The 26452-nt window shown below is 32.6% G+C and overlaps 4 protein-coding genes across 6 annotated transcripts; 2 read left to right on the forward strand and 2 right to left on the reverse strand.

Moving 5' to 3' along the window:
• Positions 1 to 3886: 3886 nt before the first annotated feature.
• LOC114192272 (quillaic acid 3-O-glycosyltransferase CSL1-like) lies at positions 3887 to 9794 on the forward strand. The gene is made up of 8 exons (XM_085670594.1): positions 3887 to 4501; positions 4577 to 4669; positions 7851 to 7952; positions 8042 to 8254; positions 8332 to 8434; positions 8523 to 8701; positions 8788 to 9135; positions 9229 to 9794. Exons 1-8 carry the CDS (start codon positions 3920 to 3922, stop codon positions 9694 to 9696), a joined length of 2088 nt encoding a protein of 695 aa, XP_085526720.1. The 5' UTR covers positions 3887 to 3919; the 3' UTR covers positions 9697 to 9794.
• A 1037-nt stretch (positions 9795 to 10831) lies between these two features.
• Positions 10832 to 13704, forward strand: LOC114177945 (GDSL-like Lipase/Acylhydrolase superfamily protein). The gene is made up of 5 exons (XM_085670192.1): positions 10832 to 11133; positions 12173 to 12294; positions 12412 to 12651; positions 12945 to 13194; positions 13295 to 13704. Exons 1-5 carry the CDS (start codon positions 10869 to 10871, stop codon positions 13513 to 13515), a joined length of 1098 nt encoding a protein of 365 aa, XP_085526318.1. The 5' UTR covers positions 10832 to 10868; the 3' UTR covers positions 13516 to 13704.
• A 178-nt stretch (positions 13705 to 13882) lies between these two features.
• Positions 13883 to 15870, reverse strand: LOC114177930 (GDSL-like Lipase/Acylhydrolase superfamily protein). Its single transcript, XM_028063538.2, has 5 exons — positions 15581 to 15870; positions 15259 to 15383; positions 14918 to 15166; positions 14415 to 14673; positions 13883 to 14320 (listed from the first exon to the last, which is right to left on the reverse strand). The coding sequence occupies exons 1-5, from the start codon at positions 15837 to 15839 to the stop codon at positions 14103 to 14105; spliced, it is 1110 nt and encodes a 369-aa protein (XP_027919339.2). The 5' UTR covers positions 15840 to 15870; the 3' UTR covers positions 13883 to 14102.
• Positions 15871 to 17586: 1716 nt separating this feature from the next.
• On the reverse strand, positions 17587 to 22612 carry LOC114177937 (splicing factor U2af large subunit A-like). Of its 3 annotated transcripts, none has more exons than XM_085670631.1 (13): positions 22369 to 22612; positions 21417 to 21739; positions 21109 to 21228; positions 20667 to 20737; positions 19969 to 20039; positions 19826 to 19873; positions 19668 to 19727; positions 19511 to 19571; positions 19326 to 19438; positions 18776 to 19228; positions 18547 to 18682; positions 18235 to 18302; positions 17587 to 17969 (listed from the first exon to the last, which is right to left on the reverse strand). In XM_085670631.1, exons 1-13 carry the CDS (start codon positions 22495 to 22497, stop codon positions 17832 to 17834), a joined length of 1791 nt encoding a protein of 596 aa, XP_085526757.1. In that variant the 5' UTR covers positions 22498 to 22612; the 3' UTR covers positions 17587 to 17831. The 3 variants fall into 3 exon arrangements, with proteins under 3 accessions (XP_085526757.1, XP_085526735.1, XP_085526762.1); XM_085670609.1 differs by having other exon boundaries at positions 19826 to 19879; XM_085670636.1 differs by lacking the exon at positions 17587 to 17969 and having other exon boundaries at positions 18235 to 18450; positions 19826 to 19879.
• Positions 22613 to 26452: the final 3840 nt, after the last annotated feature.

Here is a 26452-nt window from a genome sequence, read left to right on the forward strand (position 1 = left end):
GAAAGAAATATAATTTTAATATTACTTTAGTTTGTGTTAGTGTGGTTAGTGCTAACAACAAAAATTTTGAGAAAATAGTGTCTCGTACAACAATGTATTCATCTTAAACAAAAATAAAACAAAAATATAGGCAAAATTCTTTTATAGTGGATGAAGGAGATGGATGCAAATGAAGGATATAAGTGTAGACGAGAGATAGGTGTTGATAAAAGATATGAGTATGAATATAGGAGATGAGTATGGGTGAAGGAGATGACTGTGGATGAAGAAATGAATGTGTATTAAGGAGAAGAGTGCGATCAAATTTATCTAGAAAAGAGAAAGAAAAATTGCGAGGAAAGCTGTGAATGAAAAGATTGATTTGTTATCTTTAACTATGAGCCTTTGAATTAAAAATAATATATATTTTTTATTTGTTGTCATAAAGCACATGAATTCAAAACATGTAAATTACCTTCGGCTTGGCCAGTGATAACTTAAATAAATATTAAAGATACATTAAAGTAACATTAGTTTAGATCGATCATAACTTAATAAATAATATATAAATAAAATTAGTGTTGTTCTAACTGACGTTAACTTAAATAAACATAAATATTAAAAATAAATAAGATTAACCTAAACTGGAATTATATTGCTAATCTTATTTATTCTTTATATTTATTTTAGTTTGCATCAATTAAGCTTGACACAAATATTTTTACTTACTATAAAATGTTAAAAATGATTAATGTTGACTTAGAGTTGGTTTAGCTAATTTTATTGGTGTAATAAACATATGTTTAATTGAAGTATATGTTTTGCATAGTATTAAATTAAATTTAAGAAATATTTTATGCTAGAATCAATTTTGACAAACATAGTTATTTAATATTTTATAGGTGTGAGAGGACCTAAAAATAATATATAATACTTAATTTTTAGTCTAAGTTTCAGGACTGTTAGCACAACTTATTTTATGTTTGAAGATTTGATGGAGCATTGTCATGATGAAGATAGTGGATAGTGATACAATGCAGCCATGATTAATTGATGAAGATATGAAGACTTAAAGATATGCATGTTGATCAAGCTTGGTGCATGTGCTAAATCTAGATTTCACTTGAAAATCATAAAGATTGAAGATTGGAGCTCTAACTGTAGACAAATGGATTGTTAACGGATTAAATGGCTAGCTAAAGTTAATTCAGTTGCTTGCTAACCAACTGTCTATATAATTTGGTGTTCAGAGAGAGGTGTAACAATTGTTAATTTTGAGCACAAAATCACTTTAAATCTTTGGAAAATGCTCTGTCTCTCTCTAGATTATACAAATGTGCAGCTATTCATGAAGAATCTTTGAATTTCTTGGATCATTTTTTTGCTTGGTTTAGATACTTGGAGAAAGAGGTTGGGTTGGTTAGGGAGAGTAATCATCCATATTTGATCTTTCTCAAGTTTCTAGGTGTTGCATGGTGATTTTCTATGTCTGCAAGTGAGATCTTATTGTTCTTAGTTGAGACTCTTGTGGGATTCAAGAGTCTTGGTGTTTGTTTTGCATATTTTAGAAGTGTAATCTTATTGAATTGTGTAAATCTTTTAAAATAATGCAAGTCAAGCTCAGGTTGCCTTAATAAACTTGATGTAGTTTAGTTTTGAGTGAACCAATTTAAAAAAAATTTAGCTCGTGTTTGAATCTCTCTCTCTACTTGATTTTTGATATAAAAATTCAAGAAATCTGGTTTTAATAATCTTTGTATGGTTTTTGAGTGATTTGACAATCTGAAGGTGTATTTCTATTGGTATAGCTGATTGTAATCAATCTTGATTAGTTGCTAATATTGGTTTTTAGTTAATCATCAAATTTGTGTTTCTGTAGAATTTTCCAATAGTTCAATTTTCCAATACTGATTAGGCTAGTTGATTATTTGTTGAATGAAATTAGCCTGTTAACTATATTTTTAATCGATTGAAAGTACATGGTCCAACAATGATTGCATACTGACTTCTTGGTTGTTCTGATTCAAACAAGGTGTTTTTACAAGTTTAAAAAGAACTAAAATTTTTGAAAAAGCCAATTCAACCCTCCTTCTTAACTAATTAGATTTTTCTATACTTAATAAGGACTTTTACCAAAAAATGAGTCTCATACCATATCACAATGGTAGAATTTAAACCTACATCAACCATATAAAATCGATTCAATTATGTATGATTTTTTTTTCACTTATATATTATAAATTAGTATTATAATAATTTATGTGAGATCTCCAAGACATTCTATCATCCTAAAGACATCAAACATGAAAATTGAATAGGACATGATAATGGGTGCATGAGAAATCCAATATATGAAATCATATCAATAAATGATTATTATATAAAAAAATAGTTATTGAAGGAGATCTTTATATATATATATATGAAGGGAACTAAGCTCGTTTAAATATATAACTTTTTTATAAATTCATAATCCTTTGAATAATTAAACATACTCTGATTATCTGGAACATTGGTAGTTGTGAAAACTCTTACATAAGTGAAATTAATTAATAAAAAATGAAGATAAACTAATTGAATATCAAAATTTATAGTGGACTAAGACTTAATTCTATAATAAAAGGACTAGTAGTCGATCATGAAAACAAATAAGATAGAAAAAAAAAAACATCACGTGTCTCACACACTAACAAGTTGTAACCTTGACACAATAACTGGAAGGAGATAAGAAAGTGGAAACCTGTTGTTGTTGTTATTTTAAGCATGCATATATCTGCAACTGTAGAAATCACACTTTTTATTTTATTTTATTTTATTTTAAGTATGTTTTAATTATGATGGAAGTGTGAGATTGTCGTTCTCACCTAACCCTAGAGCTTCAATGTTGATCCTTAAAAGAAAATTTATATTTGTTAATAAGGAAGGTATAAAAAAAGGCCCACGCGGCATACACATTTGTCACTAGGATTTAAATAATGCCGGAGCGAGGTCCTCGCGATGCCATTAAAAATCATCTTTTTATTTTTTTCTTTTACGTCCCACGCCTAAACCCATTCAAATATATATATGTCTACATGCACGCACATTACACATTGCCATTTTCTTACCATTATTTACCCTTTTATTTATGACCCTCACACTTCAAACTTCAAACTTCATTTACTTCAACCACCCTCCCACATCATAAGTACTAAACAAAACCTTAAAAATAAATGTTTTCAACAATATATAAGATTGACCACGCACTAAAATGTGTGAAAACCATGGGTTTTTTTTACCGACAAGAAGTGATTTACTTCTCAAATTACGAAAATAATGTAACTTTTAAAAAATTTGGATAAATCGTATGACCTTGGCATGCACGATTTTATAAACAAAATCATGCTATCACTACATTTGACTTGAAATTATATTAACATAACACAACCTCTTTTTTATTTTTACAAAATCATAAAAGTCTATCTGAAATAAAATATACTTAATTTTTATGTTTTTTGACATTTTCAAGAAATAAACTATCTTATATTGTCAAAAAATATCATTATTTTAAGATGTAATACATTTTTACATGTAATATTTACCCTTTAATCTTTTTATTTTTTTACATGTAATATTTTTTAGTAGGTGCATGTAGATGGAGGGTTAAAAAAAATATAATATTTTGATATCACACTTTTTTTTTTTACCAGTGACACTATCTTTTATTATTATTTACTTTTTTTTTTAAATATGTAAAAGTTAATTTTTCTTAAAACTATTTTATCCTTCTAAAATTGTTAAATGTTTTAAATGGTGTAAAAGAACATTTTTTTTCTTAAAAAAAAAAAAATTGGTTGTTAAAAGAAGCGAGAAAGATGATTGGTAAGGAGGTGGAGAGTGAGAAAATATATATATATATATAAAGGAATGGAAAGCATGGAGAGTTGAGAAGGAAAGAAAGATGGGAAGGTACAGATACCACGTAGAAACGGTTCAGCCATGTTTGTTTCTCAGCAGGCTTCACATATTCATCCACCTCCTCGCCGTCGTTTCCCTCTGTTACTACCGCATATCACACCTCTTCCACCAACCACCAACCGCGCCATGGATACTCATCACCATCGCCGAGCTTCTTCTCTCTGCGCTCTGGTTCTTCAACCAGGCCTTCCGCTGGCACCCCGTCTCGCGTACAACCATCACCGACAAGCTGCCGAGGGAGGAGAACCTGCCGGGGCTGGACATCTTCGTGTGCACGCTGGACCCTGAGAAGGAGCCCACGGTGCAGGTGATGGACACGGTTGTTTCCGCCATTGCCATGGACTACCCTTCTGATAAGCTGGCGGTGTATCTGTCGGACGACGGTGGGTGTCCGGTGACTCTGTACGCGATGAGAGAGGCGGGTGAGTTCGCGAAGGAGTGGGTTCCCTTCTGCAGAAAGTATGGGGTGAAGTTGAGGTGTCCCAAGGTCTTCTTCTCTCCCATGGGAGAAGATGAAGACCTTCTTCGCCTCCAGGGATTCAAGCCTCATCGTGACCTCATCAAGGTATATACCTATCTTCTTCTTATCATCAGTTCATGGAACATATAAACTCACACTGTTCTTTCTTGCTATTTACAGGCTAAATACGAGAAAATGCAGAAGAACATCGAGAAATTTGGTTCAGACCCTAACAATCTTCGAATTGTCACCGACAGGGCTCCTCGTATTGAGGTATGGGACTGCCTCACACCAACATCATTCTCCACAAAAACTTCTCTGCACATTTGCTCAATGGATCACGTCACTACTTCCATTTTTTTTTCTTTTTTCTAACCAACCTTCGGATTCTCCTTTTATGACTGGAAATTACACTTTAAGAAAAAAAGAGAGAGAGAAATGATAGGTTTACACCACATTTTACCACTTTTTTTACTACCTTCATAAGTTACAAGTTAATTTGTCTTGAATTACAAGTTAATTTTAAGATGGTAAAAAAGTGGTCAAATATAGATGTCAACCTATCATTTCTTTAAGAAAAATTATATTTTTTTACTCTTATCATTTACTTTTTAGTTTGGCTTAATCCAAACCATTGATATTTTTTAAACAAAATAATGAAACATTAATTAATAATCCATACCAAATTAGGATATTACACAATGAATAAAAGTTGAGAATCAAAATAATAGGAATTATATTATATTTATCCAACAATTAAATTTTATTTTTTTCTTTTATAACCTAAATTATAATCTTGTAAGTAATTTTTTATTTTTCTACTTTCTATTTTTCTATATTACAAACCAATAATGTATTGACTTTAATCGTAAAAAAAATTATCAAAATTTATTTATTATAATAATATTATCCAAATCAAATCTATATTTTTTAGTGAGCATTAAAACCATGTTATATATTAATACTTTAAAATTTTTTTAATATATTTTAAAACTTTACAATCAATATATTTTAAAATTACAACATAGGAATAGAAAATAAAATTGAATTGACTTTCGATTTTTAAAGTAAACTTATCTAATTTAAATCGAATATAAATTTTTTAGTGATACTTAAGTGATTATATATTAACATTTTAAATTTTTTTAATTAACATTTTTTAAAATTTTAAAATTAGTGATCATCAATGCATTTCAAAAAAATACTAAAAAATCAGCAAAAAAAATAAAATAAATTCGAAATGTCTTTCCCAAAATTTTATAATGAAATATACTTTTTAGATTTTTTTTTCAACTTTATTTAAATATCATTTCTCTATTAGAAATCGAAGACACAGGTCAAAAATTAAAAACTTTATGGTATTATAACATAAAAGGTTTTAAATAAAAAAAATTCATAAATTAAGGAAATCTAATGAGAAAAGTATTATATTAAGGCTTAAAACTATTACAAGTAAAGGTTGGACACTTACCCTTGATAGCTCTCTAACATCAATTAAATCTAATTTAATATGATTGTATGATGAAGTTTCAATCTTTTAGTATTAACCTTTTTAACTAAAAAGTATGACCTGCTTTTATAAGATAGTATACCTCAATCTATATGTTTTATATAATACCGGTCTGTATGTATCTTTTTAATATGTATAATTTTATATTAGTAATGAATGGTATTATAATATTATTAAATTAATAAATAAAATAAAATTATATTTATTAAAAATAAAGTAAAATGTATAAAGAAAATATAAGAAAATAATTTATGATGAATAGAAAAAAGAAAGAGGATAAGTAAATAATTTTAGAAAAATTTATAAAAGTAACTGTTATTTTTTTTAAATTTTAAAAGTAATTATATCATAAAGGGTAAAGTTAGAATTATAAAATGTAGATAAAAAATAGAGAATCTCTTTATATATAGTTATAGATAACTGAGTCCTAATTATTTTCTTCTTTTTTTTTCATTGTTGGCCCCTAAATCTTATAATCCCTTTAATAATGTCCATAACATAAGATATTTATATAAAAAAACGGTTATTATATACAGAGTAAAATGTAACAAAATTATTAAATATAATTTATGTTTATGATAACATAAAATAATAAAGTATAATTATAAAAGTAAATATGAATAATTTTTAAAATTGTTTTGATTAATTTTATTTATTTTATAGGTAATATTTTTATTATAAATAGTTGTTTTGGTTTAAAATGATTAAGTTTAAAACAATATCAAATTGAAAAAACAATAAATATTAAAAAATAAATGTCACATAAAAGATAAAATTGATAATATAACTATTTTAATTAAAAATTTATTTATTAAAAGGATAAAATTGAAAAATTAATATATACACCAAAAAGGTGAATCCTTTTATATAATAATATACATTAATAATATTTTAATCTTAACTAACTCAATTTAAATAATAAATAAATATATTTATTTTGATAAATAAATGTTTTTAAAAAATAAAAAATTTCTGACAAACTAATTTAAATAAATATTTTCAATATTTCTCCTTTTTTGATCAGTTTATTTGAATTTCAAATTTCAAATTTCATTACCAATCTTTTAATGTTTGATTTCCCTCTATTTTTTCTTGTAAAAATTGTCTTTCTTTCTTCTATTGAAATACATTTTTTTAATTTTTCTCTTATCAATCTCACCTTTATCTATTGTGGATTCAGTAGCAGTGATGATGAACCTTTAATGCATATTAAAGTGTAGTTTTTTATTTACTTTTTTTCTCTTGAATCAAAGTTTATTCTCAATCAAGAGACACATTTTATCTTTTATCCTAGTGAACCCGATAGTTAATAAATTTTGATTAATCTCACAAACATATAAAACATTAAAAAATAATTTAATACCTAAATAAACTTTAATTGTAATTATTCTTATGCTGATTTGCACAAAAATTATTTATATATCAGTCTTTTGTAAATTTATTAGTCGTAAGACATTACATTTGAGTAGTTATTTTCTTATGCCTCCTCTACAACCTTTGTTTTTTGAAAGATTTGTTGAATGATAGATTGAACTATTGTTGATGACTTAATTCCAATATAAACTATGCGGTTTTTGAAAGATTTGTATAGACTGAATGAACAGAATATATACGCACCCTTTCCAATGAATGATGAATCGTATTTGTTGGAGCAATTATGCAAACTTTTTGAGTCCAGATTTTCTATTTTTTTTTTTCGTGCTGTTTTTTATTAAGTATTAAAAGTTATATTGTGTTGACATTTAAATATTTTTTTAATATATTTAAAAACATCAAAATTAGTGGTGATCAATGGAAACACAAATACAGTATAGAAACAACATAAAAAAACTCAACAAGAGAATCCAAATTCAAACTTTAACTCCGCAGAGAATCCAAATTCAAACTTTTGCTCGTTAGTGGAAGAGAAAGAAAAAAAACTAATTGGTATTTGCATGTGTTCAGATTATAAATGAGGAGCCAGGTTTGCCACTTGTTGTTTATGTGTCTCGGGAAAGAAGGCCATCCCTTCCTCACAAATTCAAAGGAGGAGCCCTCAACACATTGGTTTGTTTGTACCAACTGAATTTGATTTTCTACTCTTTTTTATCGTTTCTTGCTTCATCAATGTAACCATTTTTCAATTGTGGTTGCAGCTCAGAGTCTCGGGTTTTCTCAGTAATGCACCTTATTTCCTAGTAGTGGATTGTGATATGTATTGCAATGATCCAACCTCTGCCAAACAAGCCATGTGTTTCTTCCTTGATCCTCACACCTCCAAAGATACTGCATTTGTTCAATTCCCTCAAATGTTTCACAACCTTAGCAAAAAAGACATCTACGATAGTCAAACTAGGACTGCTTTTAAGGTAATCAATCATATATATATCCTTTGTCTGTTTTATTTTATCACTTGTGTGATGAAATTTTGTACTTTTTCTTTTAGACAATGTGGCAAGGCATGGATGGACTGAGAGGTCCTGGTCTTTCTGGCAGTGGAAATTACTTGAGTAGAAGTGCGTTACTATTTGGAAGTCCTAACCAAAAGAGTACGTAAATATGGCCTCTGCATGGTTTACTTTTCTCAGTCACATTCCATTAAAGAAACTGTATCTAATTTTCAATCTGTGATTGTAGATGACTATCTGCAAGAGGCACAAAAGTACTTTGGCAACTCTACTGGGTTCGTTGAATCACTGAAGGTCATCCGTGGACAGAAAACTACCAAAAAAAGCAGTTCAAGAGAAGAAACGTTGAGAGAAGCTCTTGCAGTGTGCTCCTGTTCCTACGAAAACAACACAAAATGGGGTACAGAGGCAAGTGTTGAGAATATATGCATCTAACAGCATTTATGTATATCATATTTGGTTTTCAATTCATCTTAATTGATTGGTACACGCAGGTGGGATTCTCATATGTGATCTTACTTGAGAGTACTGGAACTGGGTATATTCTTCATACCAGAGGATGGAGATCAGTTTATCTTTATCCCAAAACGCCATGTTTCTTAGGTTGTGCCCCCACTGACATCAAAGAAGGCATGATTCAATTGGTTAAGTGGTTGTCTGAACTTCTCTTGCTTGGTTTCTCCAAATACAGCCCTTTCACTCATGGATTTTTGAGCATGTCCATAATGCATTCCTTCACTTATTGCTTCCTAACAATGTCATCCCTCTATGCTATTTTCTTCATCCTATACGGCATTGTACCTCAACTATGCCTCCTCAAAGGAATCCCTGTCTTTCCAAAGGTATTATATTGTCTTATTTTAGCTTGTAACGTGATGAAGATAACTTTTGCTGTGACTTGAAAATGAGAAGGTTTGATTTTGCTGTTATGACAGGTGACAGACCCTTGGTTTGCAGTGTTTGCATTTGTGTTTGTATCCACTCAGATTCAACATTTGGTTGAGGTTGTTTCCGGGGAAGGGTCTGTGGCAATGTGGTGGGATGAACAAAGAATTTGGATTCTGAAGTCGGTCACAAGCATATTTGCAATACTAGAAGCAATGAAGAAGCGGTTGGGGTTGAATAAGATGAAATTAGCCTTGTCAAACAAAGCTATCGACGAAGAGAAGATGAAGAAGTATAAGGAAGGTAGGTTCGATTTCCAGGGTGCAGCTGTGTTCATGGCTCCAATGGTTCTGTTGCTCATTATCAACATTGTTGCCTTCTTTGGTGGGATATGGAGAGTATTGAATGTGAAGGATTTTCAAGAAATGTTTGGTCAACTTTTCCTTGTCACCTATGTAATGGTTCTGAGTTATCCCATTCTTCATGCCATAGTAACCATGAAAAGCAAGAATGGGTAGTGAAATTTTGTCATAAATAATACGCTCATTCAAGAGTCTATGCTGTACTTGTATCTTACAATCAAATTGCTTAATAACATCTTCTCACTTTAGATCAATCTTCTAAAATGTATATAATATCTTTCTGCAACAAACTTTGTATGTAATACCTTCCGGAATGACTTTTCTAGAATAAGCTTTTTGGAAAATCTTTCTTAAACACATTAATGTTTCTAAAAAGAGCTTTATAAGATGAGTTTTTCTTCTGCGATGCTTCTTTCTCTTCTTCCTCTGCGATGCTGAAACTATTATTTATTCTTATGATATAGAATGTACGACTTAAAAGTCCTATTACTTATTCCATTGGATTATTCAATGGTGATCCAAGTCTTGAAATAATTATCTGGAGGAAGATACTTCAAGAATGAAAGAAAAGGTAAATTACTTAAGAGAAAAATAAAGCATGTTGTGAAAATAGAAGAAACAACTTAGTAAGCCGAGAAATAAAAGTGAAGAATTGGTGGATAGTATTGCGAAAATGTGATGATGAAGTAAGCAAGGGTGAAGCCAGCACCACCTTGTGTTGGAAACTTCATTTCACCAACCTTTGTTTGAACGTTCCTAAAATCCAACCTTGACCACAAACTTGGATTTCCTTCAAAGTTGTTTATAAGAAAAAAATCCACTTTCCTATAAATCAAAAGAGATGCAGTAGATGATCACTTAAGAGTTTATCAAAGATATACATTTTAAGGATATATAAAATATAGACATTATGTATAAAAACATATACTGACAAATGCAGCAATAACTGGTTTGACTTTCTCTTCTGCAACATGTAAGAAACATGGGAAGCAAAGCTAAGTGAAGTTGTTACATACGTTATCCTCAAGTCCCCACAGAGACAGTCACGGAAAAATAGTGACAGAGGGGGCTTGAATGTGTGTGGAAAAATTCATGAAAGTAGTAAATAAATTGTACAAGTTGAGTATTTCAAATGGCCTGCAACAATGTTGGGTGTTTCAGTATGTATGCATAATTACTGCAAGAGAGGAGAGCAGGTGAATGTATTGATTGCATTTCAACCACCGCCATTTACCATCTTGTATTAAATCCTATTCTCTTTTCATTACCATGTCAACTTGTTTTGGTTCATTCTTACAGATAGATAAAATCAACAAGCTCTTTGCTCCATGTGCCTCTCTTCACTCTCTCACACTTTTATGGCTAAGTTTGGACTGTCCCCATTCTTGGTGCTTTTCATGTTGCTGAGTGGTGGTGCAGTGAGAGGCCAAAATGTGCCTGCCATGTTCATATTTGGTGACTCTCTCATTGACAATGGCAACAACAATAACCTTCCTTCCTTAGCTAAGGCCAACTATTACCCTTATGGCATCGACTTCAATGGAGGCCCTACTGGTCGCTTCTCAAATGGCTACACCATGGTTGATGAAATAGGTATACACTCTTTTTTATCAACTCTTTTTCTCTTTTTCCTAGTACTTGTCACATGACCAAAGCCAACCTAGATTATGGGGTTAATTCGTTTAAGTCAAAGCAAATAGAATATGCATAAGTGTCATATTCTAATAGGAGTATAAGACTGCTAACTGTTCACAAATTATTGCACCCTTTTCTCTTGGCATAGAATGTTTTTGCAAGCATAGGAATTAAAAGCCAAAAGCTTGAGGAATGAGGCATAATTTTCTACAGGGAAAAGTATCACATAACATTCTTCTGGTGTGAGAGGTTGAGTTAGAACTAAACTTCATGTTATGGACTTTAATTTGACTAAATTAGTCACCAATTTCGGATTCATTTTTTTATGACTGATTGTCCAGACATATTTCGAAAGAGAAAGTAATGCAATTGAATTGTTTATTTTCTTATGCAAAACTTTTTGGCACAGAATTGTCTTTTAAGGACATGCTGCCAATTTTATCACCTTTGCCATGAATTTCTTACTTAGGAAGCCTACCAAGGCTACCATCAGTGAGGTGAATAACTGCTATACACCTAACGACCTATCTCTTGAGTACAGGATATTAATTATATGAAGTAATTGCTTGCTGTAAATTTCTCTTTTCTCCTTCAGTGGCCATTTTACTTGGTGTGTGTGGTTGGTGTGTGTGGTAAAAAGGGTAGATAAACCTCTGTCAAGGCATTTTCTTGCAGTAAATGATGCATTAAACAGAATATGGAGACTCCTCCTACACTTTTAGCTACACACCCCTTGAACCTACACAAGTGTTTCTCACTAGACTGTAATGACCAAATAGAAATTGTGTTAATATACAAGGCAATATAGCTCCCATATATGAAATTTCCCAGTTAAAAAAATCATGCATCGAGATGCATCTTGGTATGTAAGGTCACATGCTTTCTAAAAATAAGGCCATAAAGGTATTCTTGTTAAGCACTAACATTCGTTGCAGGCACCTGAATAATATGTATCATTTCAACTGAATTTTACACTGATGTGTTCGTATGAATGCAGCTGAGCTGCTTGGACTTCCCTTGATTCCTGCATACTCAGAAGCCTCAGGGAATGAAGTGCTTCATGGAGTAAACTATGCTTCAGCTGCTGCTGGAATCCTTGATGCTACTGGCAGAAACTTTGTGTGTAACATCTTCAGGATTTAGATTTTGACCTGAACATTACATAAAGCAACCTTGTTTTTCTTTTGAAGAATTTTACTTTGAGAGGGTGAATCATAATGGATTCTCTTTGAGCAGGTTGGGCGAATACCATTTGATCAGCAACTAAGGAACTTTGAGAACACATTAAATCAAATAACCGGGAATCTTGGAGCAGACTATATGGCCACAGCGCTTGCACAATGCATATTCTTCGTTGGAATGGGCAGCAATGACTACCTTAACAACTACCTTATGCCTAATTACCCTACCAGAAATCAGTACAATGGACAGCAGTATGCTGATCTTTTGGTTCAAACATATAGGCAGCAGCTCACAGTAACATTTCTTAGTTTCTCATATACTATTAAGTTAAAACTACTTTTTTGTCAAATTTGGATTCTTTACCGGATATTTCTGTGTTGTTCCTGTGCTATACTTTCAAAATACAATGATAGTCACTGATTTTGAAGTTTTAAAATATATTAAAAAGATTTGTAAAGTATCAACATAGTGTATTTTTAATGTTGAACAGAAGACAATACAGAAAAATCCAGTAGAGAATCTGAACTCTCTTTTGTCCAAGTTAATTTTGAGGAAAGTTTAATTGTTTATGATTACATGTGTTATAGAGGCTTTACAATCTTGGAGCAAGGAAATTTGTGATTACTGGACTGGGGCAAATGGGGTGTATTCCAAGCATTCTGGCTCAAAGCATGAGTGGAAGCTGCTCTGAAGAAGTGAACTTGCTAGTGCAACCCTTCAATGAAAATTTGAAGACCGTTTTGGGCAATTTCAATGCTAATCTACCTGGTGCCAGATTCATATTCGTTGACACTTCCCGCATGTTCCAGGACATCCTTCTCAATGCTAGATCTTACGGTACATAGGAATAAAAACATACTACTTACTGCATTGCAATGAACATTTTCAACATGTCTTTCATGATGACACTGATATTGTTTACTTTCTTTCTGTGAAGGGTTTAGTGTTGTGAATAGAGGGTGCTGTGGCATTGGAAGAAATAGAGGCCAAATAACATGTCTTCCATTCCAAACTCCATGCCCTAACAGAAACCAGTATGTGTTCTGGGATGCATTCCATCCTACAGAAGCAGCCAACATTCTGATGGGAAGAATGGCTTTCAGTGGGAATTCCAATTTTGTTTATCCTATAAACATAAGGCAGCTTGCTGAGCTATGAAGTGAGCCTCTTAAGTGGGAATCTTGCCGTGTCACTGTCATTTATAGCTTCAATGATCAAGTTTATATTTAGTAATTACTATATGTGGAACAACAAATTTAGTATAGGGAACCTATATCATAGTAAGAATGACTGCAATGTACTGCTATCTACATTTACTATCACAACTGTCATATGAATTCGTGCTTATCTTCTCTTTTTGTCTATTTTTATTGTAATGTGGCAAGAGAATATTGCCCTTTTCTTCAGACATTTTAACCAGATTTATATATTCTTGGTGATCACGGGAACAGCGTTGAAATTAGCTGCCAAGAGAAATACATAGGCTTTTGGTTGTTATCTTTGATAATTTTAGTAGTAAACGTGCTTTAAAATAAACAATAAGCTGCAGCCTGAGGTGTTTCATATATGTTAATGTAATATTATTCCTGCACAATGGAATCAACCACAAGTGTACAGAGGAAATAAAATGGTTTAGGCAACAACACATTCTTACAACACAAGATCATGAACACTGATAAATCAGCAGAGTGCATGCACTGCATAAATACCACACAAACAGACAAAATCCAACATAAACTAAGCTTTTACTGGGTTACCAATTGTTGAATATTAATGGGATAAGTATATGATTCTGAACTGTATGATGCCTTGGCTAGTAAAATATTGGCCACCTCAGTGGGGTGGAAAGCATCCCAGAACAAGTACTTCTGACGATTTTCACATGGTTGTTGCATAGGAAGGCAAGTAATTTGTCCATTGTTCTTGCCAACTCCACAGCAGCCCTTGTCTATCACATCAAATCCTATATGAAACAACATATATGGATAGCAAAATCAGCTTCTGAGAGCATGTTCTTTGTCATGAATAGATGCCATGTCTATAGAAAAGAGAATTACCAAATGATGCTCCATTTGAAGATAAATCTGAACTGCTTTGATAAAAATCAAGGAACACAAACTTTGCTCCTGGAAGCTGCCCTCCATTGAAGTTTTGAACCATTTTCTTAAGGCCCGAGTTAAATAGCAAGATGGCATTGTTGATTTTTTCATTGCATCTGGTGCTGTTACCATGAAAACGAGCTAGTTGATATGGTATGCAGCCAATTTGACCAACTGCTGTAACAATCACTTTTCGTGCTCCTAGTGAATACAATTGCTGCACAATTTTAAGTAAAAACCATTAGTAATGTCTAATAAGGGAAACAACAATATTGTGCATGTGAACCTTCAAAAGGTAGTCATATTTTGGCAAAATGGTTGGGTTTGAAACCACATTAGATCCTCAATTTACCTTGTCAAAATATTGTGTTCATAGGAATGACATGATTATTAACATGACCCAGAATGCTAATGCACTAGCTATATGTAGAGTAGTTTAGAATTAAATGTGCATAACATACAGATAGCTGGCGAGAGTAATCTTGAAGAAGAGCAGATCCAAAAGCTTTAACAGTAAAATCTGAGCTAGTTGAATAAAAATCTGGCATAAAGTAGTTATTCAGGTAATCATTGCTTCCCATCCCTGAAAAGAATAGACATTTGCTTAGGTAGCTATTAAGTGAGTCATTGTCTCCTCTGAAGAACCTTCTCAGCTGTTGCACTGTGTTGCCAAAGTTTGCGACTTGTTCATTCATTGAAGTATGAGCACCCTGCAACCAAATTGCACAATAAAATCAGAAGAGGTAACACAGCAATAATATTTGTTTTCTCAAAAGAATCTCCAGCATATGTCATTGCATACAAGGTTACTGCCTGTTTCTTCTCTAATGCCTGCTGCTCCAGATGCATAGTTAGCTCCTCTTAGAAGTTCCAAACCCCTTGCTCTTGAGTGTGGAGGAATATACCTTGGGAAACCCAGAAGCTGAGCTGCAATTTTCAACATTGTATTCTTGAGAAATACAGCTATGTGTGCATATAGGATCCTAAAACTTTAAAACAATGTGAATCTATCCTTTTTCTTATATCTAATAGAAGATTTAAACTCGTACTTGGATTATTTCGAACATACTCATTATTCATCATTAACTTAATCAATGAATTAAGGAAGTGTAGAGTTATTATACCTAAGGCATCAACATAAGTTCTGCCATTGGTGAAGCGGCCAGTGGCACCCCCTGGGAAGTCTATGCCATAAGGCCTGTAGTTGGCCCTGGCAAGGGTTAGGATTCCATTGTTGTTTCCATTGTCAACCAAAGAGTCACCAAATATGAAGAAGCATGGCACCTGTTGCCCCGGAGGAAGCCGTGGCTGCACCTGAGACATGCATCTGCCACATAGGCTCAGCCACAACATCCATGTCAATGTCAAAACCAAATGCTTCATCTTAAGAACCGCTAATTTTCTGACAAAAATGGCTGTTGTGGACATGCATTCTTATATTCTCCTTCTTAGACATAGTTGTGTGACCGTATTTATGGCATTCATGTGATAGGTATTTGATGATTTGTTGGGTAAGTGAGACAAAGAGAGAAGAAGCTTTTTGGTAGAGTATTAATGCATTTTAGCTCATATATGAATGAGACTTCCTTTATCATCGGTGAATGGAGCTTCATCTCGTGACCAACAACTGGCTGGAACATGCTAGACACCTTTCTGCAAATGCATGAGTTACAGTTACCAAGTTGTGTAAACATTTTTTTAGTTTGCCAAGTTGATTATGAAGTAGTTGCAGCATTTGAGTTCTTTTTTTAACAAAAATTTCAGCATATGCTGCCATTCTGAAATGTGATTTTGCAGCATACTCGATAGATAAGATATCCGTTGAAGAAATTGGAAATTTATTACAAAATGCAAAGACAGAATTTGACGGACTAAGTAACATATGTTGTCACCTTTTAGTGACACGGATATATATATTTATAATTTTTCATGTTACTTTAATTTTTTGTGTCAATTTTATAAAATTAAAATATTTATTAAAATGTAACCTATATACTTTAAAAAAAAACCACCAACAGTTTGTAAGGAAAAAAAATAGACAATTTTTTAGCAATGAATCCAAGGTTAATAAAAAATATATAATGTTTTACTAATCATGTTTGTCAATAAACACTAACTTAAAAATCAGACTCTAAATAAGGTTATCAAATAATTACGCCTTTTGATAACTATAGTTTATGATTTAACTTATTTGTATTTATTTTTTAAAAAGATCAAATTTATTTATATTAATATTTTACTATGTAATTTTGTTTAATTTATGCTTCAAAATTATTATTTTTAGGTGAAGTTATATTTTAAAAAATTGTTTTAAATTATTTTATTTAAAATTTAAATAAATAAATAAATGTGAAGGATTGAAAATATAAAAAAAAAATCATGAATATTTCTTTTGCAACTACCCACTAGATAATAAATTACTATTTAGACCGGGTACATCTAGTTATACTAGTAATTTAGTTTCGGTTTTATATAGGATAAATGTTTACTTTATAGAGCTATAATTAACAAATATCTTTAAACAGTGTAATGAATATATTATAACTAAACTAATATTTTAAATTAATCAATATGAAAATCATTATTTCATTTACTATAATTCATTAAACTAAGTTTTTCGTACATAGGTATTTTTAATTATTAAATTTAAATAAAATTTCTATATAAAAATTAAATGGACGTTCCATATATAAAGATTACGTACTAAATCAATATTAAATATAAAAAATAAGAATGAGAATACAGCACTTCTAATTTTCCAGATTTAAGAGACTCATACTGTTAAGAATAATGGTCTTATATTTGAATTTGCCGAAAAAATAGATTTGATTTGATTCAAGATGTCAAGGAATGTAATATTTTATAATTTTTCAACTCTGGTTCCTCTCGCTCTCCTCACCACGTCAACTCCTCCAATTCTGCGTGCAGCAACAACCACCATCCTCAATGAAGACATGTCAGAAAGTAGAAAGGAGGGAGTAAAATGCGTATGAAAAAGATAAAAATAAATTAATCTGAAGACTAAAAGGGGACAAATATTAATGCCCCACGTTATGCAAATTATACATTTCCACACCATTTAAAAGCTGAAGGTCTATTTCAGGAACATTTGGGTGATAGAAAAAATGTGTGGAATAACCAGCAACAAGCTTTAATTTGATTAATGCAGATAAAGAATTTCTCAAGGGACCCAAGAGATCCATTAGACCGGTAAAACTATTTAACAAATTATCCATCATCACTTTTCTTACTACTCGCATCTAAATAGAACAATTTCTGTACTATGACCACAACTCTAGCTTACAAGTTTATGAATACAAAACATAATCCTTACTAACAAAATGCTAAACAAGGTAAAATCCAAATAAAACCCCATTAGCCTTCATAATCTCCCTGAGCAAATTTGTTCTCTGGGTAGAAAACCGCTACTACTTGGTTCCCATCAAATTTTCGTCCATTCAACCCAGCACGGGCTTTTGTAGCACCATCCACGTCAACATACTCCAAAAACACCTGCAAATACAAGAGTTACTTACAGTTAGCATATATACACCAAAATTATAAGCAATATTAATTTTTCTACAGGAATTTTTGACAGATCCTCGGTCCCTCAACACTATAATTTTGATTCCCCAACTGCACCAAACCAGCATTGAGAAAGGAGGGAAGTGAACAAAATCGGTGCTCTTAATTTAAACTAAAAGAAAAAAAAAATTATTTATATATATATATATGACTGAAGAGCAGACAGAATTCCCGTAACAGGTCAAGAACACACCTTCCCAACTCCAGCGGCAGGCTCACCATCATGCGGTGGACGCGGGATCACCACATTCACCAAGGTACCTGCATAACGTGAAAACAAAACAGTGAACTACGCAATGGAATTTTCAAAGACATGCAATGAACAAACATGTGAGGACAAAGAAGGTTATGGAGACTTCAGTCTGTAATTTAGGCCTGATTCTCTATGAGAATGTGGGACTACAAATGGCTGTAAAACAAATAAGACAGAAAAACAAAGACAGAAAATTAATATGAATGTGTAGTTGTTTAGAGCGATACAAGGGCAAAATAAATCTGAAATTACCAAATTTGGAGCACTCTTGTCTCATATCATCAAGAATCTCTTCGTAGTCTTCATCATCTTTGAGCTCGTCAGCAGAAACTGCGTGAGTTAGGCAGACCACCTTTGTTGCCACTAAAGCTGGCTGCAACATAAGTTTCTACAAAAATAAAAAGCCTCAGCAGTTAGCATTTTGAACACATGCACGGATGATCCTAGAAACAAAAACAATTTCAGGGACAATCTATCAAACCTGCAGCGCAATCTGCTGTTGTGCATGCATTAAGATGCTCTCTTGTTCAGGTTTAGGCTGCTGCGGGTTTGCACCTTGATTAGCTCGTCTAACTGTGAGAGTCTTATCTCCCATTTTTATTCCATTCAGAGCAGCACATGCAATATCAGTAACTGCAAGATCCTGGTAAACACAAAATGCATAACCCTTTGAATTTCCTGTTTCTCTATCTTTCACTAGATCAAAACCCCTTAGAGGACCAAAAGTCTCTAAAAGCTCTCTTATCTGCGTTTCTGTGAAGTAATAAGGAAGTCCACCAACAAAAATTCGATCTGGACCATCAAGTCCACCAGCAGACCCAGGTGTTAAACCAACAGCAGCCAGATTAAGGTTTGGGTTAGGCTGGCTTGGGCCTAGGGTAGCAGCTAAGGAAGGATTATAATCAGTAGGTCTCCTGACCTTAACAGGTGCCCCCTAATAAAAAAAATGGATTAGCACCGATGGACATAGTCATTCCTTGCACAACATGAGAAAAGAAACCCAAGCTTTTTTATGCCAGTCAAAATGATACCTCGAAAATAATCCCATCTAAAGCCATTGCATTGCTAGCTTCCTCAACAGACCTCATCTCCACAAAGGCGAACTTCTTGTCATGATTAATGTAAACATTGACCACAGCATCACCTGCACACAAATTAAATTAGCTCCATTATAATGCCAACAAACTGGCACAATTCACTAAAGTTTAAAATGTACCTGGGCCAGCAGTGTTTCCCCCAATCTTAGCCATAACTTGACTGAAGAAAGTTGCAACTGACTGCAGCATAACAAGAATAGAAACAACAAGCCAAATTGTCACAACCATCTTAAAGACATAAACATTGTGGACAAGAAATTATGATATTAGTATTACCTGCTCATTAGCTGTAGGAGGAAGGCCCCCAACATACACCCGCCTAGCATGTCGTGTAGCCTGAAAATTCAGTACATTAAAGACAGTCCATAACCTGGGGAAAGTCATGTTAAAAGAGTAATGAATGTAAATTTCATCTCACTGGAAATCATTTTTACCTGTTGTGTCATAGCCTGAACTGGCATGACTGGGAGAGCACTGAACGGCTGCATCTTAAAAAAGAAATAAACAAGAAAAAATTGAAATTAATATAAACCTCAAATTGCATACATGAGCTGGGGAAAAGGAATCAAAAAAATACCTGACTTGTAGCCAACGGAAACATATTTGGAAACATTCCGGGAATTGCAGGATTTGCACCAGTGATCTGACCTGCAAATAAAGGAAATTGGCATATCAGAACAAGCTCATTGTTTTCACTTTTTGCAATCATAATACATAAGAATCAAATGCCTCCTTTTACTCCAATTGGCACGAGCTTAAGCATACTTATACCTCGTGGAATATATTGTATTAATAATATTAAAGGAGCATTGTAAACAAACTTTAGAGATAATATTTGTGTCTACCAAAGTAGGTAATAGTTTCCAGTTGAAGACGAACAAGACCCACCAAAAACAGGTGCATTGATTCCTCCGTGGACATAAAAGCTACAGATGTCGGCTCACGCCCATTGTCAGCACAGTGGGGCTAGTAGCCCAACATTGCCTTCTTAGAACATATGACAAGACATAGAAACAAAACAAACAAACACCAAACACAAGACAAAAAACCAAAGCATCTTTTAGTTCCAGAATTATATCGCTATGTAAAAAGAAAGACAAAATTACACACCATGGGAAACCAGTCCTCAAATGCTATATATACTCAGATAGTAACTGAACAAAGCTTACCAAGTTAACACCATGCAATTTGATATGAATTTTCCATACTAGGACAAACAAAAAGAAAAAACAGTTAAGATGAGAAATTTCATAATATATACATGTGTAAATGTACCTGTAACAGCAGAAGCACCAGCCAACATAGCAGAGGCAGGCGGAGCCATATCAAAACCACTAGTCCTTTTGCTGTAAGTGCAGTAAATTAGTTAATCCAATAATGAATGGTACTCTTCAAACCAATCGAATAATGAATGCTACTCCTCAAACCAAGAATATGTATTAGTTGACAAACTTAAGTAAATATCAAACACATCTATCAAAAATTGTTAAAACAGGAGGTGATGAAATGATGAATGAAGAGCAAGGGTTGCCCTGCCGCCAATAAAGTTAAATACAATGATAGATGTGTATTCACAACACTATACTGGTTCCACTTGGGCATCCACCAACAATTTTATTTTGTAGACAAAATATAATTCACAAAAGGAAGTCACATGCATGATATGATTAGCAGACATCTATACACTCTGTATGTTAAGGATCTTTCCAGGATTTACCTCTTTGAGCGTGAACGAGAACGCGACCTTGATCTATGTTCGGATCTACCCCCTGACTTGGATTGAGATCTAGACCGAGACCTCCGCCTATGCCTATCCTCTCTATCATAATCCCTTCTTCTGGAAAATCACATAATTTCAGATAAAAATTGAAAAGAGAACAGGAAAAACGTTATTTAAAAAAATGTAGCTGAGTATGAATTCAGATATTATGCAACACATCGCATGCTACTGAAAATCAGATGCTGATGAAAATCCTCAAGCTCCAACTGGTATACAAGGCAGTAAGATCCCAAACAAAATTTTACCTGTCAAAGTCACGGCTCCTGTAAAAATCATCTTCATCTCTATCCCTTGTCCTTTCCCTTCGTTCACCACGATCCCTGTGCCTATCTCTGTGGTGGCGGTCCCTATCCCGGTCTCTTTCCTTCTCACCATCACGCTCTCGGTCCCTCTCCCTGTCTTTGCTCCTCTCCCTATCTCTGTCCTTGTCCCTGCTTCTCTCCGAATCCCTATCCCTACTTCTCTCCCTTTCCCTCCCCTTTTCCCTTTTTCTATCCCGGTCTCTCCCTTTCTCCCGCTCCTTCTCTCTGCTTCTGGAAGATTCTCTGTCATAATCGCGAGATCCATGCTGCCAAAAGAACATAAAAAATTAACACGTGAGAGCAAACCCATATCTTCAAGCCTAACAGGTAATGATGCATATGAAAGTAAGGTTAAAAACACAATCACAGTTGGAACAAAATATTTCACACTCGGCATAAAATACCTGAAAAGCAGCCAAATCCAAAATACATTTTTCCTAAAATTTATACAACATTCAAAAGAAACACGAGAGGGCACTGCATAAAATCATGGCAAAGCATGAAGATTTCATTGATAGTTTGGCAGGAAAAAAGACAGCGGCATGGTACGAAAAGCAAAGACCTTACGAAAACCTAAGCATCTTTAACCACACAGTGAAGCGAGAATTACAAAAGGGGGGAAAACACGAAACAAAATCCAACCTCGAATCTCCCCATAACTGAGACAGGTGTAGCCAGTTTCACAAACAGTGGAACGAAAAGGCTGACACAAGATTTGTAGTGTTAAGATTGGGAACATGATGCGAAACAGAAAAACCCTGTCCCGAAACCCCAGTTATGAGAAAGAGAGAAAGCAGTGGAAAAAAAAAACCCTAATTGCAAATGAAAAGGAAAGTGCGGAGAAATAAAGAGAGAAAAAGAAGGGATTGATGGAGCAGAAAGAGAGAACGCATACGTGAGATTTGGAATCGGTGAGATCGTCGTGGTTGGGCTGAGGAGAGGAATCGAGATGAGGATGAGGATGGGAATTGTGAAGGTCTTCTTCTTCTCCGTTGCCTTCGTATCTTTCATCGTATTCGGCCATTTTTTTTTTTTCTCTTTCCCTTTCTCTGTGCTTTTCCTTTGTGGAATGATAGATATGATTTGGGAGTGTGCAATGTGTGTGAATGTGTCACAGCACCACCATTCTTGTGCTCAAATACCCTCTTCCTTTCTTCTTATTCATCTCCTCTTTGGGCCAATAAGCCCATTTCGCTTTTTGGATTTTCACTCCTCACTTCAGTTGGGCCTTCTCTGCATTTCACTTCCTCCACCCACATACTAAAATTATTAATACTTGAAATTCAAGTATTCATTTAGATTATTTTATTAATATTAATAGTTCGAACTAATAATTTAAATGTATCATAAATAAAATTAAATGTATTATTATTTAGCTCTTTTAACGCTCCACAGGAAATATTAAAGAAATAAATATTTTTTTAATTATTACTTATAATTAATTTATAGTAATAAGTTAATTTTTCTGTAAATAGTGAAGTGGGAAAGTTGTTTAGTTTTTTTGTATTGCTAAGTTAAACATTTTGTCGGTGTTGTATTCAACACTTAATACATGGAATATTCTTGAACACTTATTTAATAATTTGAGGTTGATGTATGGATGAGACATCTATCTCGAATGTCATTAGGTATGTAATAATATAATTTAAAAAAATTGGTGTGTTTTAATGTTCATCCTTTTTCTTATTTTGCTTTGTTTTAGGCGATTCTTAAAATTTTACTCTTTTTTTTTTTAGATTTTGACACAATATCTATTATGTGTATGGTTGTCAATACTATTTTAGGTCTTTTAACTCTAAAAAAAGTTTTTGTACACAATCCTTGTAACCTCTCTTTTTATTTTTTGATGAAATTTTTTATTATATCAAATGTATGTAATCAAAACCAAAGAAAAAATTGGATGGTTCACAACACTTTTTAGCACAAAATTTATTAGCTCTATTAGGTTTGTTGTCATGTTGTTGACCCGATATCGTTCTTCATTTCTTGTAAGTATTTACTTGTTCCTCTAAATGTTATCCACATGTTATGTTGCTTCTTGTATTGTTTCAACCCTTACTATATATGTTGTAATAGTAATTAACCATGATTTAGTCATAACTATGGAAGAAATTGAAAGTTTTATGCTAGAATGGAAGACATCATTTATGGATGTATAAAGTAGTATTCCATATTTCATTAGGTTGACCATTAATACATTAAATCGTATGAAGTTATAATTAGTGAGAAATCATATTGCAGTTCAAAAGATTTTTTTCTCGAACATAATTCAAAGGTCAACAAGGTAATGACTGACATGTTCACGTTCAAGCTTTTGATTAGTGTGACATTGTTATTTATGTGTGATGAATCATTCTACAATGTAAAGTGTTCTCTACGAAATAGTTTAAAACAAAGATCTTTTATGATGAATTTTACTCTTAATTATCATTTATCGTTGTACAATTAATTATTCATATCATCTTGGCCAATAATAATTTATGAATGAAATTAATACACACAACAAACATTCAAATTAAATATAATATCTCATTTTATTTAAATATCATTGTTTATGGAATATTCTTTCCAGAGTTTCAACTCCATGACTTCCATTGAAATAATAGCTTTGTTCAAAGGCTATGTCCAAGGTGTTACCATTTTCCAAAGTCTTAATAGTTACGATGTAAAATACATAATCTCTAAGTCAAGAAAAATATGTTCAAGGTCATTAGTCAAGTCCTAATGGTTATGATGTAAAATACATTTGCTTTTAAATCAAGAAAAATGTGCTTTAACACATGTAACATCTCATTTAATAGTGTAAAATAAAACTTTACATAGTTGATAATCCATAAGCAATTAGACAAAGACACAATTATACTATTATAGTTATCCAAGATAACTATACTAGCATATAATAGGTTTTACATCAACATACTCTGGGGAACTAAAAGTTGATCACATAACTACAACCACTTTTAAAAGATAAAAGCTAACCCTAGCTCTCATGATCCTATATTTATACAACTACACCAATATCTTCTTCTTGAGGTAAACCCACACCTATTTCTTCATTTGCTCACACCGATAAAGGTGATCATTTTAAAAGAAAAACAACAAAACACAAGAAGCACAAGTACTCGAGAGAGTAAGCTAGTTTATAAAATAAATAAGCATATAATAACACTTAAATTGATGAATCATAAAATAGTGTATTTCAAACATTCATAGAAAAATCAAACATAAAATTACATACTCTTTAGACTCAATTATTTAGATATAGGCATTTATGTATAATTCTTAGTGATTTTTGCACTTGTGATAAAAAAATATTGGTCTACCTAAGTTGGTACACACAAAGTTAGTCTCTTTATCCGTCATAAGAACCTAATGGTCGTTCTTAATGACAATACCTCATGTCCCTCTCACCACATAACTGTCATAAATCATTGGCCATTATCTAAGTGGTGCCTAGTGGCACTACAACGCCAATATTCCAGCAGCGAAAACTTCCTTTTTGAGTTCTAATTGAGTAATTTGACACTTTTTAAGTTAATCCTCATCTAACAAACCTTATAATATTTTAGAATTTCACATTCTTAACTCAAGTAGTGTCAATTCAGTACAATTCAAAGACCTCATAAAAACATCCTTACAAACCGTGAAAACCAAAGTTTCCATACTTCTTACAATTCAAAATTTAATCAAAACATGTTGAACCATTTACCTAAGTTAGTATAATCAAATTCACCAAACTAAACTCTCATACCAAATTTAAGATCAGCTTAGACGCATCAAGACAAATTTACATTCATATTTCAGCAACTATCAATCATGCCAATTGATCAAAAAAACCAATAACTCATTGTCATAGAAAATCAATCAACCAATTTGATCTTGAAATAATAGTTTTGCTGTCACAAATCAACAAACACTAATTTAAGAATAATTGCAAATTAGTTGTTATGATTATAAGGAAGAGGTTATCACTTGGGAGATAACCTCCTCCTTATAATCCTAACAAGTGGTATCAAGTCTAAGTCTCACATTGATCATAAATGAGAAAGTAGAGCACTATATAAAATAAAGACCCATAAACTCATTGCCTTAAGGTTTTGGGTTGAGAGTGGTGTCAATGTCTTATGTGGTTGGGCTTAGGTCCTAACATTAGCTTCCCTGAACTTAGAAGACAACCCAACCTCTTGAAAAAGCCTCAAACTGTCTTTAAACTCATCGCGAACGCTCTACCTCAACCTGTGTAAACATGTTCTAATCGAGCCAAAAGAGTCACTGATTAGCTAAGAGTAAAATCAAAGACTCAAGGAGCACATGCAACTCAAGAAAAATTACATGCAAAGCTAAAACATATTGGATATCGAAAGAGTCCAAAATTTTAACTTACTTGAAAGAAGAATTTGTTCGGTTAGACTCGAAGACTTCTTTGAGATGAACGTAACTCCTACCTCTAATCGTGAAGAATACGAAATTTGAGTGGAAAAATGAAAGAAGAAGACAAAGATGGTGGAGAGAATGTGTTCTTATGAATAAGGTTTTGGCACATTTAAATAGTGATGTTTTCAGTTATTTAAAAAAATAAAACAATTTTATATTTTGAAAGGGTTTTACAACAATGCATCTTAGTTGAGCTATTCTAAAATATCACACAAATCTTAGATTATTGTGACTTTCCGACCACCAAAAGTAAATATCAATGTTTTTGTCATCTATGAATCAGTGTACTTAAAAATTAGTCTAGATGTAGTTTACGCATTTCAATCTTATTTCAAGGTAAACAACTTTCAAAATCTGTGTTTATTAGAATACAAATAAAGAAGATTGAACCATTTATCAAAATTAAACATACAAGAGTGAACGAACATTCTCTTATGGTCTAAATTGTTTTCTTATATGACAAAGAGAAGAAAACTTATCTATGGGATGTATTTATGATTATGTTGAACTTTGGGATAATAAAAAGTTATTTCAACTTTTATTTT

Source organism: Vigna unguiculata, chromosome 1 (genome assembly GCF_037176805.1).
Source record: "Vigna unguiculata cultivar grain cowpea cultivar isolate G323 ecotype 2 chromosome 1, ASM3717680v1, whole genome shotgun sequence".
NCBI lineage: Eukaryota > Viridiplantae > Streptophyta > Magnoliopsida > Fabales > Fabaceae > Vigna > Vigna unguiculata.

Bases quoted from the DNA above. Each gene is read 5' to 3' on its own strand.
- LOC114192272 (XM_085670594.1), top strand. From the start codon at position 3,920: ATGGGAAGGTACAGATACCACGTAGAAACGGTTCAGCCATGTTTGTTT. The intron at 4,502-4,576 runs GTATATACCTAT...TGCTATTTACAG, and splicing joins CTCATCGTGACCTCATCAAG to GCTAAATACGAGAAAATGCA. The intron at 8,255-8,331 runs GTAATCAATCAT...TTTTTCTTTTAG, and splicing joins AAACTAGGACTGCTTTTAAG to ACAATGTGGCAAGGCATGGA.
- LOC114177945 (XM_085670192.1), top strand. From the start codon at position 10,869: ATGTGCCTCTCTTCACTCTCTCACACTTTTATGGCTAAGTTTGGACTG. The intron at 11,134-12,172 runs GTATACACTCTT...GTATGAATGCAG, and splicing joins CACCATGGTTGATGAAATAG to CTGAGCTGCTTGGACTTCCC. The intron at 12,295-12,411 runs GTGTGTAACATC...CTCTTTGAGCAG, and splicing joins ATGCTACTGGCAGAAACTTT to GTTGGGCGAATACCATTTGA.
- LOC114177930 (XM_028063538.2), bottom strand. From the start codon at position 15,839: ATGAAGCATTTGGTTTTGACATTGACATGGATGTTGTGGCTGAGCCTA. The intron at 15,167-15,258 runs GTATGCAATGAC...ATTTGGTTGCAG, and splicing joins AAGAAACAGGCAGTAACCTT to GGTGCTCATACTTCAATGAA. The intron at 14,674-14,917 runs GTATGTTATGCA...AAAATTGTGCAG, and splicing joins ATTACTCTCGCCAGCTATCT to CAATTGTATTCACTAGGAGC.
- LOC114177937 (XM_085670609.1), bottom strand. From the start codon at position 22,497: ATGGCCGAATACGATGAAAGATACGAAGGCAACGGAGAAGAAGAAGAC. The intron at 20,738-21,108 runs GTAAATCCTGGA...CTGCACTTACAG, and splicing joins TCTCGTTCACGCTCAAAGAG to CAAAAGGACTAGTGGTTTTG. The intron at 20,040-20,666 runs GTACATTTACAC...CTTTATTTGCAG, and splicing joins TGGTGCTTCTGCTGTTACAG to GTCAGATCACTGGTGCAAAT.